The sequence below is a fragment of the Orycteropus afer genome, unplaced genomic scaffold (assembly GCF_000298275.1).
Source record: "Orycteropus afer afer isolate SDZICR_OR568_19922 unplaced genomic scaffold, OryAfe1.0 scaffold00323, whole genome shotgun sequence".
Classification (NCBI taxonomy): domain Eukaryota; kingdom Metazoa; phylum Chordata; class Mammalia; order Tubulidentata; family Orycteropodidae; genus Orycteropus; species Orycteropus afer.
Window position 1 is genome coordinate 3,107,374 of NW_006921910.1, and position 12,242 is coordinate 3,119,615.

The 12,242-nt window shown below is 51.8% G+C and overlaps 2 protein-coding genes across 2 annotated transcripts in view; one reads left to right on the top strand and one right to left on the bottom strand.

Annotated features, from left to right (window-relative positions):
* The first annotated feature begins 2,377 nt into the window (after positions 1-2,377).
* PPM1M (protein phosphatase, Mg2+/Mn2+ dependent 1M) lies at positions 2,378-6,536 on the top strand. The gene is made up of 10 exons (XM_007952048.2): positions 2,378-2,601; positions 3,497-3,620; positions 3,780-4,034; positions 4,432-4,544; positions 4,882-4,966; positions 5,073-5,191; positions 5,376-5,439; positions 5,687-5,794; positions 5,905-6,053; positions 6,392-6,536. The coding sequence occupies exons 1-10, from the start codon at positions 2,378-2,380 to the stop codon at positions 6,534-6,536; spliced, it is 1,386 nt and encodes a 461-aa protein (XP_007950239.1).
* Positions 6,537-11,927: 5,391 nt separating this feature from the next.
* Positions 11,928-12,242, bottom strand: part of WDR82 (WD repeat domain 82) — a 16,389-nt gene continuing 16,074 nt past the window's right edge. The window contains exon 9 of the mRNA XM_007952049.2: positions 11,928-11,957. Coding sequence (XP_007950240.1) covers positions 11,928-11,957 — 30 coding nt within the window. The remainder of the gene's footprint in view (positions 11,958-12,242) is intronic.

Sequence of the window (12,242 nt, forward strand, 5' to 3'; positions counted from 1 at the left end):
CGGTGTCTTACTCAGCAATGCGTGTCTCTTCCAGCAGCACGTGTCTCTTTTGGCAGCACGTCTTCCTCAACCAGCAGTCAGAGAGAGTTCTGCCTCTAGGAGGCCTCCTTTTGAGCTTGGCAGAGTGGCCAAACCAACCAATCATAACAACAGAATTCTAAGCACCTGAGAGTGAGCGTCCCATAACATTGCATTGTGCCACGCCCAACAGAAATAACCCAGATAGATAACATTTACAATCAGGAGCTCCTCAGTTGCTCATTCCACCACTGAGTTTACAATGACTTATGGGTAGAAAAGCCATACTAAGTAATTTACTACACCACAGCTGCTCACAGCAGATTCTACCATGGAGGTGATTACAATCTCATCACAGGGAATAACTGCATCCAGCTACTATGCCCTCAAAACCACAGCCCAGCCAAGTTGACACATAACCTTAACTACCACAGGGAGTAAACAAAGAGAGTCAGGCTTAGGATTTAGGCAAGAGCAGATGTGCCTAGAAGAGCAATGTAGGGAGCCAGGGAGGACTGGGTAGCACCAAAGGAACACTCAGACCATCTTGGAACAGGGAGGATAGATGGGGTTACCAAATGACTCCACATGAATTGAGATAGCTAGGCTGGGTAGCTAACTGCCTGTGTCATCTGACTGCCATAGCTTCTGTGAATACACCTTACAGGACAGGACCTTCACCCTGCCCAGGTGAGACTGCGACAGTGGCTTGGGAAATAGACTGTTATTTCTTCTAACTGCAGACTTTAAAAGCCTCTTAACAATCAGGTGTTGGGAGAGTGAGGAAGTAACCCCACAGACTGAATTGGGGATGACCCCCCCGCCCCGGGTCCATTTCTGTCTCAGTGACAGGTCTCAGCCCAGATGTTCTTTGAAAAGTTCCATGATCTGGTTCCCACCCCTGTCACCAGTTGGATCAAGTACCACCCTCCATGCCAGGGCCTCTACCATCACTGCCTTGGAGCTCATTGGGCAGATGTCCGGCTCATGTCCATTAACACTGTACTCCTGTGCCCTGTGTATGGCCTGGCACACACTGTGTGTTCAGTAAATCAGCCTCCAGACTGCTTTGGAACTGAGCCACTGAGGTGGGGGCACAGCTCCTTGTCCCCAGAACCCTCTTCCCTGGAGCAGGAAAACTCCCAGTGGGGCAGGGCTGGCCAAGGGAAGGAAGTGAACCTACTGAGCCTGCACCTGGGCTTGGGAGTAGAGGTGAAGAAGATAGGGCTTCCTCTTGTCACCCTCCCTGGGGACACAGAGCTATGGGGCCTCAGGGACTTTGAGTTTGTAAGCCCTGCCTTCCTGGAGGAGGAAAGGGGAAGAGAAATCCCCTGAGAAGGGTTTTGAGTCAGCAGCACTGTCATAATGGAAACATCACAGCTATGTGTGTGGGGAGACTTCCCCTCCCTGGGCTTCAGGGCCTCAGACTCTTCCATTATGAAATGAAAGTAGCAGTCTGGCACAGGGAGTGGGGTTTAAGTAGTAAAAGGATGATAAATTGCTTTGCTCTCATGTAGATGTGAAGGAGGACAATGTCCTTGTCCCCATGGTGACAGACTAAGATAAGAGACTGAAACAGCTTGTCTCCAGCCCAGTTGAAAATCTTTCACTTCTCTTAGTCCTACATCTGCACTGACCATGGAGGCTTTTTGGGACCTGGGATTCCCCTTAAAAATGGATTTCCCTCTTGATTGATGGATTTCCACCAATCCTGTTGTCCAAAGTGAACATCTTGGTTGGAGGGGCAGCAGTTTGGGAGACTGGGCCCAGGTGGGAGCAGAGTTCCTGAATCTGGGAGGCCAGGGTGACAAGTAAGCCCCATCTGAGGTTGGAGGGTGCCAGGCTGGGCCACCTGAGGGAACACTGTGTCTGAGAGACTCTTACTCAATGTATCCTCTGGTACCTCCAAGAACATCCTGTCCCCATCTTTCTCTTGCGTAAGGTCTGAGTTCAGTGGGAGGAAGTTTGAAGCACTGCTGTAGACATAGACCCAGCCGGGGCAACGACACCTCCCCCGCCCCCTCATCCCTGTTGGGTGGGGAGAAGGATCTTTTCTCTTCCAAGATCTAGTCCCCTGGACGTGGGGTGAACATTCAATTTTGATCGGTGGCACAAGGAGGCTATTGCGGCTCTCTAGACTTTGTTTTTTTTTTGCCTGTAAAATGGGATTGATAATGGCGTTTGCTTCCAAGGGCTGTTGAGGATTGACAAGCCTATAGCCGATAGCCGGGCTGCGGATTGGGGTTTGGGGGCGTCGCCGCTCTGCCTCGGCCCCGCCCCCCAGGCCAGCTTCCTCCTCCCACGTCCGGCTCGGCACTCCCACCCCAGCTCTCGGTGGGCAGACTTCTGCTGTCACGCCATGTCCGCTGGATGGTTCCGGCGCCGCCTCCTGCCGGGGGGTCCGCTCCCCTCGCCGCGGCCCCCCGGGCCCCGCGCCAGCCCGGTGCCCTACAGACGGCCCCGCTTCCTGCGCGGCTCGGGCTCCGGCCCAGGCGCCACCGAAGCCTCGCGCCGCCGGGACGTCCGGCCCGTGCGCAGCCCAGCGCGGGGCCGTGTGTTGCCCTGGAACGCGGGCTACGCCGAGTGAGTGCCCCCAGTTTGGAAGACCCCCTACCCGGGACACCCCCCAACCCTGGGGCGACCCTCACCGGGATGAACCCCACCCCGGACCCCTGACCCTAAGGCCCCTGCCTGATCCAGCCTGGGGCCCTTACCTGACCCAGAACACAGGTTAAACTGAGTGAGTGACACCCCCAAACCTCTTGTCCTCACTTTGGCACCCTTGACAATCCTATCCCTTATCCCTTACAAACTCTTTCTTTGAGACACCAGCCTCCTTCAGAAAGGGTTGGGGATGGGAAAGGAGCTGCACCCCAGGGGCTTCCAGTATGAAGCAGGGTGACTGGGTAGAGTACCAGCAGTCTGGGCCTTGGAATCACAAACACATATCTTACCGTGGATTTGCACAGTATGGGACAAGTGAGATAAAGCTGAAATAGAAAAGGGAGCCCTGATCTCCTTTGGCAGCTCCACTCAGACCTTCCAGCCCAAGTCAGCAAGCAAGCTCCAGAGGAGCTGGGCTCTGAGTTTTTCCTTAGCCATGAGGTCACTGGATAGTTAAACCACAAAAACTAAACTCACTGTTACCGAGTCCATTCAGACTCATAGCAACCCCCTTTCGGTTTCCAAGGCAGTAAATCTCTACAGAAGTAGATTTCCCAGTCTTCCTTCCATGGAGTGGTTGATAGGTTTGAACCATCAGCCTTCTGGTTAGCAGTCAAATACCTTAGGCACTATGCCACCAGAGCTTCTAACTAGTTAGGAAATGGAAATTGTGGTTGTCCAGGTATCTGTCAGGAATAGCATGAGGACTGTTGCCTCAGTGAGAGGGTTCCTCTTTCCAAATGGCAGCTTAGGTCTCTTGTCATGGGGGCGTGGGTGTATCCCTAAAGGGTCACTGACTACTTCCGGGCCTCAGGATCATCAATGCAGAGAAATCTGAGTTCAATGAGGATCAGGCCTCCTGTGGGCAGCTGAGCATCCAGCGATCTGAATTTGGGGCTGAAGAGGACCAGGAGTGGCTGACCCTGTGCCCAGAAGAGGTGAGTGCAGAGGGCCTGAGCCCCTCTCCGAGGTGGGGCTAGGACACCATGCTGGCTGAGATTCCTGCCCTGCTGTCCCATGTCTTGATTCTGGCTAGCCCAGGGGACTACTGTGCAAGCCATATGGGACCTTACTTACATCAAGCCTTTACTGTACAGTTCCTAACAGGTCATTACTGGGCCCTGTTTGATGGGCATGGTGGTCCTGCAGCTGCCATTGTGGCTGCCAACACGCTACACTCCTGCCTGCGCCGGCAGCTGGAGGCTGTGGTAGAAGGTTTGGTGGCCACTCAGCCCCCCATGAACCTCAGTGGCCGCTGCATCTGCCCCAGTGACCCCCAGTTTGTGGAAGAAAAGGGCATCCGGGCAGAAGACGTGGTAATCGGGGCTCTGGAGAGTGCCTTCCAGGAATGTGTGAGTGTGGCCTTTGGCCCAGAGAGGAGGGTCTGCCCTGGGGGCCTGGGGGACCTTGGGGTTGTAGGGAATCCTTACACATGATACTGGTCACCCTGCATCTTTGGATTGAAAAGATGAGATTGGATTTGTTTGTTCATTACTAATGGCTGCCATTGTCATCATAACTGCTCCCATTTATCTAGACCTACTATGTGCTAGGTGCTTCTACCATACCTTGGGCACATTCAGCCTGGGGCCAGTTTCCTGCCCTCTCGGGATATGTCTAGATCTCCCTACCATGAGGATGTCTGGGCTGGGCCAGCCAGGCAGGAAGTGAACCGCAGGGTGGGAGTTGGGGGCAGAGTGGTATGGTTGTAGTAAATACGGCAACTGAGGTGGCCTTGGTTTGCCCTAGGATGAGGTGATCAGGCGGGAGCTGGAGGCCTCGGGCCAGGTGGGAGGCTGCACAGCCCTGGTGGCTGTGTCCCTGCAGGGAAAGCTGTATGTGGCCAATGCCGGGGATAGCAGGTGAGTGAGTCCCGGAGGGTGGGGAGCTGGGCACCAAAGGCAGCAGAGATAGAGAAAGGGAGCTGGAAGTTGTGAAGTGTACATGAGGAGGATAACTGCCTTGGTTTTTATGTATGTACCTAGTATGCGCTTCACAGGTTGAGCAGGGGCCTCAAGTACCAGTCTGTAGGGCTGAGCTTTTATCTGCAGACCATAGTGAGTCATGGAGGGCTTTGACCAAGGGATTGACGTGGGCAGAGCTGGCTCCAGGTGGTTGGAGAAGAGGCCAGAAGGAAAGAGGCCATGAGTGAGAGGTGGAGACTGTCCCATAGACTTCTTCTTTCTGCCCTACCCCCAGGGCCATCTTGGTAAGGAGAAATGAAGTACGGCCACTGAGTTCTGAGTTCACCCCAGAGACCGAGCGGCAGCGGATCCAGCAGCTAGTAGGTGCCCTTGGCAGAGGGAGGCCATGGAGCCTCCACTCCTGGGCCCAGGGCCACCAGAGGCCACAGGAGGGAGCCTAACCTGAGCACATTCTCCCTACCCCAGGCCTTTGTTTACCCTGAGCTCCTGGCTGGTGAGTTCACCCGACTAGAGTTCCCTCGGCGCCTGAAAGGGGATGACTTGGGTCAGAAGGTTTTGTTCAGGGATCACTACATGAGCGGATGGTGAGCCGGGCAGGGTGGAGAACGTGGTGGGGAGAGCCCTGGGGCTCTGGCCCAGCTGTGTGGCCTGTATCAGTCCCCTTCCATCTGGGCAGTGGGTAACTGTGAGCATGTGGTGGCTGGGTCCTGGGCTGGGGAGAGATGAGATGGGGCGGGGCTGGGTTGATGCTGGGTCTGCTCCTGGTAGGAGTTACAAGCACGTGGAGAAGTCAGATCTCAAGTACCCACTGATCCATGGACAGGGTAGGCAGGTCAGTACCTGGCTTCCCTCCAAGAAGCCCTCTTAAATTACCTACTGCAGAAGTGGGAGCTCTCTTTGTCCCTTCCTGTGGCTGTGGCTGGTGTCTTGGTGTCTGCTCTCTGAGGCCAGTGTTTATTCCTCAGTCCTGGACCCTCAAGGGCTGTGTTCCCCTCTCTCTGTGTGCTGCAGTGCTAGAGGCTGGTACTTATAATTTCGCTGGGGCGTCTTGCTATCACCTCATTACCCTTTGTCCTCAGGCACGGTTACTGGGAACACTGGCCGTCTCCCGGGGCCTAGGAGACCATCGGCTCAGAGTCCTGGACACAAACATCCAGGTCAAACCCTTCTTGCTCTCTGTCCCACAGGTGAGGGGGCCATATGGCCCACCCCAACTTCCATCTGCCAAGAAAGGTGGAAGATGAGGCTAGTGGGAGCTACGAAGTGGTGCTGAGGGCTCCTCGGGCTTCGCTTGCAGGTGACTGTGCTGGATCTGGACCAGCTGGAGCCACAGGAGGAGGATGTGGTTGTCATGGCAACTGACGGGCTCTGGGATGTCCTGTCCAATGAGCAGGTGGCACGGATGGTGCAGCACTTTCTCCCTGGGAACCGAGAAGACTCACACAGGTACTGTAGCTGCTGGGGACCTGCCTGGCCCTGGGCTAGTGCCAGCAGCACCAAAAAGCAATTACGGCTGAGAAGACGATACTGCCAGTGAACCTGGCTAAGGGTGGGAGGCAAGCATCAGGGCTGTGTCAAGCTTCCTGGGATGAGTGTGATTGTTCTTTCCTACCCCAAAACCTCTGGGTCTAGCCTATGGCCTTCTCAGGCTTGTGGCTTGCCTGGGGCCCCACAGTTAGACTATATTGTTTGTATCCTCAAGTGTCCAGCTTTGTGCAGTGGGTTCTTGAGAGCTGGCCCCTTTGCTGTGCCCATGACATGCATCTGCAGGATGATCTCTACAGGTTCTCGGAGCTGGCCCAAATGCTGATCCACAGTACACAGGGGACTGAGGATGGCCCCATGGGAGAAAGGCAGGTGTCCTACGATGACGTCTCTGTGTTCGTGATTCCTTTGTACAGCCGGTGCCAAGGAGGCAGTGGCCACTGAGGATTCAGGCAGGACACTGCATCCCAAAACCACTTGGGCTGGTGCAGTCTGGGTATCCCTCCACTGCGGCCATGAACAAGCCTTTTATGCCCTGCCCCCAGACACATCCCAGTACTCGTGCCCCTCACCCCAAGTCACACCCATCCAAGAGGAGCATTTATATCAGTCAGAGCTCAAAGAGTGTAGAGCCTGGCTCACAAGGCACCCCTGTAGCAGGCAGGAAGGGGCACTAATGTCAGTGTCCCACTGGTGGAGGTATCTTACAGTTTAGGACACCATTACAAGGCTCCTCAGACAGGATCTGCAACAGTCCAAGGTATTAGTCCCAAAAGAGGACACCTGGGCTAAGGGTATTGGCCAAGGATGCCAGAAGGGACAGTCCCAGTATTTGGATCTAGGTCTCTAACCCATGAATGTCAGGGAATCATTGAACAATCCCCAAAATCCATGCAGGATAGGAACCTTTGGGCAGCCTTACATCTGCTGGACCAGCCATCTTGAAGACAGCTCCTCTTCCACTGTAGGCAAGGCACAGGCCCTGGGGCTAAGGTCAGGGGAGAGTAAAAAGTGGCAAGAGGAGCCTGGGAGTCAGGGTGGGGCTGGGCTGTGATCACAGGCTCCTACCTCCAGCCTGGCCTCAGCCTGCCCTGATGCCACAAACGTGCCTTTGCTTTGTCATTCTCCATCACTTCTCTATTATTAAATAGTTTTGTGCAGAAGAGCCCTTTTGAATCGTGATTTGCTGGACAGCTTTTGCTGTCTCTTGATACTTTTCTAGTGGATTAGCCTTAGCTCCACCTTGTGAGTTCCTTGGAGTCAGGACCATATTTTCTTTGTCCCTCCCCACCCCTGTGAGGGAGTGATTGCCCAGGGAACAGAAAGGAGGCTTCCACCACTAGCTGTGAGCTCCTGAGTTCGGGGCACCAAGTGGGCTACCTTTAACTTGTTTTTGAATGCACATCTCCATAAAACTAGACTTCGCTGGAGAAAAGTGGGTTGGGGCCCTGGGGCTTGCTGTTAGATGAGCACTGTGCTGCTTCACCTTCTCCATAAGATTGTCGTCATCTTGGGTTTCCCAAGGCTTGTTGTTGTTATGTGCCATCGAGTCGGCCCCGACTCATAGCGACCCCTCCTTGGGTTTCCGAGGCAGTATCACTACGGAAGTAGGATTGCCCCACCTTCCTCCCAAGGCTTAGGTGGTATTTACTGAATTATAAGGCAGCCACCTTCCTGAACTGCCCTACCGACTCACTCCTACTTCAGTTTACAACTGAGCTGAATTCCCAAAAGGCACCTCACATCCTTGGACTGCAGCCTGGAAGGAGGCCCAATAGGCTCCAGAGTTGACAAAAAAAAAAAAAAAAATTCATGTAGTATTTAACCCATGAGAGGCTCTCAGAACCTTGTCATTACCATTCCCTCTTCATGCCTATACATTCTCTAAGGAAGAGAAAGAAAAAAACTGTAAAACCAGACATTTCTCATTTTCACATAGCCATGTTCCACAGCCCAAGACTTTGGGCCTGAACCTGTCCACAGCTGGGTCCTGACAAGTTGGCTTTAATGTTGGAGAGGCTACCTTTCCAGGGCTTTGCCAGTTAGGCAGCTGGCCAATGTAGTTTACTTTTCTCTCCCTACCCCTGGCAAAGCATGGGCTGAGCTTCTCTCTCACCCACATCAACTACTGAGACTGCTTGCCCCCACAACCACCTGGCTTACTTTTGACCCAGCGTACCGCCCACTATTGCTCTTCACACTAGGCCAAGGCATGGGGAGCAGGTGCAGTGAGTCTCCCAACTGCAAATAGACTCAACAAAGTGACAGAAGTGGCTGCTGCAAGGGGTGCCATGCTACTCCACTTGTTCCTCTAACAGTCCTCCCACCAGGTCATGTGAGGCTTGCTTCCTCCTTGAGCAGGCTCCACCAGAGAGCCTTGCCTGGCCGACTATGAGCCAGGATGTTCCCTTCACTGCCCTAGCTAATAGACTGCGGGAAAGTAGCAAGCCTGTTCTCTTTCAGAGAGAACAAGGCAAGGGGCAGGAGGCAGGTCCTGTTACTCTGCAGATGTAGAGCAGCAGCCTGTAGGAGTTACTAACTCACTTACCAGGGGTTGGCTACAAGTAATGGACCAAACCTGATGCATGAGCCTTAAAGCAGAGGCCCCACTATACTTGCCTGCCTTCTGGCCTAGCTGGATGAACTTTCCTCCAGCTGAGTTTGCCAATCTGAATAACGGTTGAGGTAGAGAAAAACTGTGAGTGTGTGTGTAGTGAGGGTAGGGTCATGTTGGGGTAACAAGCACCCTGAAGATCTGTGCCAAATGTAGTATTTAAAGGTGATGGTTGTCTCAGGACAGTCTTCCCTAGCCACTTGCTTCTGGCCCTGTGGCTGCTCTTAAGTGCCTGAGGTTGGGGAGACCCAGGCTGCTGTGTTCCCAGAGCTGGGTCTCAGGGTTCCTCCTACCAGCCCACAGGCCTTAAGTCACCAGGGGCAGGTGGAGGAAGCCCCAACAATCCAACCACATGGCATTGTAACAGTCCCAGTGTGAGCCAAGAGGACCTCCCTGCAACTCTGGGAAGCAGGAAAACAATGCTATACAAACTCAGTGAAAAAGGCTGCAGCCATAAAATTCTGTTCAAGACTGTTAACATGGAAAAAAATGTTTATATGTCAAGTACAAAAGAGACATAAAATTGTATATACAGTAGAATAACAGCTATGTAAACACACCAAAAAACTATGCACCAAAATGTCTAGAGGAACATTTAACACCAAAAGATTTAACAGTGGTAGCATTTGGGTGGCAAATTGATTCTTTTAAAATTAAATTTCCAATTTTTTCCTAAGAATTAATTATGATTACAACAAGGAATAATTTTTTTTTTTTTTTTAAATACTCCTCTGGCTGGTGGTTGAGCAGTGGTGGTGCTATCACAATACAAATAGGTGGCATTTGGCCAGCTCTTGAAGGCTGTGAGCAGCCCCTCCCTGAGGAGGGCTCAGCTGCCTCTGGCTACCGCAATGGCACCCAGGCAGGCCTCAGCACTCAGTCCTTCTGGCCATAGCCCCCTCTCTACCATCATTCTGCCCTATGCCCACCACATCGCCAGCTGCTTCCAGCCCTATCTTTCCTCCTTTCCGTTCCAACTCAGGAGCCAGCTCTGCAGGACAGGCCTGGCCCACAAATAGAAGTTCGAGTGGCAGGCTTTCAAAAGATGGTGTCCGTTTTGGGCACACAGGAACTCAAATACAAAACATTTTCCTGTTGCTGAGGGAGTCATGCTTGCTGGTTGTTCAGCTTGCAGATGTGTTAATTATGCAGCCTTTCTTCTTAACCCGCAGTTCTAAGCACTCTCTTGTACCATTCGTTACTCCCTACCATGCATTTTCCACCCTGAAAGGCTGGGAGTAGGCAGAAACAGCTCTGATCATGTGGTTTCTCAAAGTCCCCCAGCTACACAGTGGGTGGTATCTCAGCAGCTGCAGACTTCAGGCTGCATTTGGGAAAGGCATACGCCCTTTGACTTAAGGAACAAGTCAGAAAGTAATTGCTAGTGATTCACAGTCTATTTCTGCAGTTGAACAGAAGCAGTGTTTTTACTGCCTAGAAGGTATATACGCTTGGGCAAAACCACCTTGTTGAGCCTCAGTTTTAGAACTGTGTGTTGCCTGCTTAAATGTTTGGGAACAAAGCAAAACAACGTCACTTGCCCTGCTCTAAAATGGCCATTCAGGAGAAGAAAATGTCATGAGCCAACCTCACCTCATCTCAACCCATGTCTGACTAGAGCCCTCCCTTTCTCAAGAGAAGGCAAGGAAAAGAAGAAAGTAGCTTCAAGCTGAAAATGTTCTGGTTCCAGAATCCTGTCCCCAAATGCCACAAGCCAGACACAAAAGGCATGCAAGAGTGACTGTCACGTACATATGGGTGCAAACAGAGCATCACTGAGCAAAAGGGGGCTAATACTGCACAAAGGGCCCCAAAGTGCCATTTGAGGAACACAGGGAGTCATCCCAAGACCCTCACTTAGCTGCCATGGAAACAGCAAACACTTGAAGCTTTGCTTCGTTCAGTCTCCTGAAGGAAAAAAGGTAATAGGGAAGACTCACTAATACTTGTGGCAAACACTATTAGCAAGGATACAGTCTTTCTCCTGGGCTCCAAGGACTCTTATTTCCTTCAGCTGAACTCTGAGAAACTGCAGGTGATTATAAGGAAACCAGGTTTCGTAACATCCATAAACTATATATACGTATATATAGTTTATATATATATATATATATACATATGCACGTGTGCACGCACTGACACACAGATTATTTAAATGAAGGTGCACACATTGTGCTAAAATACAACCAGAAATCAAAGGTCATATATAAAATGGCTAAATAGAACATATAACACAGGCCTAGAACCAGCTCCTGGTTAGGGAGCTGGGGAAAAGGGTGGTACCACCTGGAGACTATGTACACATTTTGTAGTGGGCAGGAAAGCATAAGTGTAAACAACTTAGACTCACTTCACAATACTGGCCCACAGGAAAGTGTGATGTATGTAATGCACAAAAAAAGGCTCCCACCTTGCTCTTACACACAACCAGGCTTGGGAAGCAAACCAGGAGGACCACAGATCTGTCTTGATGGCAAGGACTGTGTCAAGCTGCTGCTCAACTGCTCAGCCCTAGGAACTCACCTGCCATCCCTTTCAGGCTCTTGGGCTTTTTAGTACCCAACATCCAGGGCCATGAGGCATGCCCAGACTACCCACCCTCCCACGACTAACCGCACAGCTTCCTGGCAAGCAAGGTCCTTCTGTATCTATTCTTTGACTCCAAGATATATGAAAACTTACTTCTGTAAATGTTTGGCACCTAAGAAACATGATGGTTGTGGAATAATGCCACAATGACACAGGGAGACCCAGTAACAAGACATGCAGGGCAAGGGCAAGGGACTGAGCTGCCCTAGCATCTCAAAACCAGAACTGCAGCTTCCCATGCATTTATGGGGTGGGAGAAGGGATGTGCAGAATTGACAACTTCACCGGCTCCTCAGCAGCAAATACATTCAGAATTGAAGGCGTCTTGAGGGCCCCACTAAACCCAAATCATGAGTCTGGTCACTCCTCTGGAGGAACTGGTGCAGTAACAGCTGGAAAATCTGAGTCCCAGTTGAGCCTGCCGTACCAAGATTCCTTTTGAAGAAGTACGGCACAGGGATTTTTTTTTTTTTTTCGCTTGAGCAGATGTACAGCAGTACATCCATGGGAAGGCCATGTTAAAGAATGCTTTCCAGCCCAGTCAAATAATCTAATCCCAGTATGATCTCAGTCCCCTCTGAGTTTTTTCCTGCTGGTCCCCTCAATGTACAGACAGCTGAGCGGCATCAGGGTCAGTCATCAATGGTGGGCAACCAGAAGGCCTAGAAGGAGAACACAAGTCACCTTTAAAAAGCCATACCTCTCTCCTCACTGGGGGAGGGAGGGTGGTTGTGTGTGGGGGGGGAAGGTTTCATCCTCTATCCCACAGCATCGAGGGGCTCAACCCTAGTGGTGGAGGAGTTATGACTGGTGGTCTCCCCTTCTGACCAACCAATTCTGGCAATCTACGGAAGACAGAAACATTCCTCTTTCTACATGAAGGTAAGCTGGTTCTGTATCCTTCCAAATACTATCTACCTTCTGCCATAGTGCTCCTTGTTGTTGTT

Excerpts from the sequence above, each read along its gene's own strand:
- PPM1M (XM_007952048.2), top strand. The coding sequence starts at position 2,378 with ATGTCCGCTGGATGGTTCCGGCGCCGCCTCCTGCCGGGGGGTCCGCTC. Across the intron at positions 5,440-5,686 it reads TCCATGGACAGGGTAGGCAG|GCACGGTTACTGGGAACACT; the intron begins GTCAGTACCTGG and ends CTTTGTCCTCAG. Across the intron at positions 5,795-5,904 it reads TCTTGCTCTCTGTCCCACAG|GTGACTGTGCTGGATCTGGA; the intron begins GTGAGGGGGCCA and ends CTTCGCTTGCAG.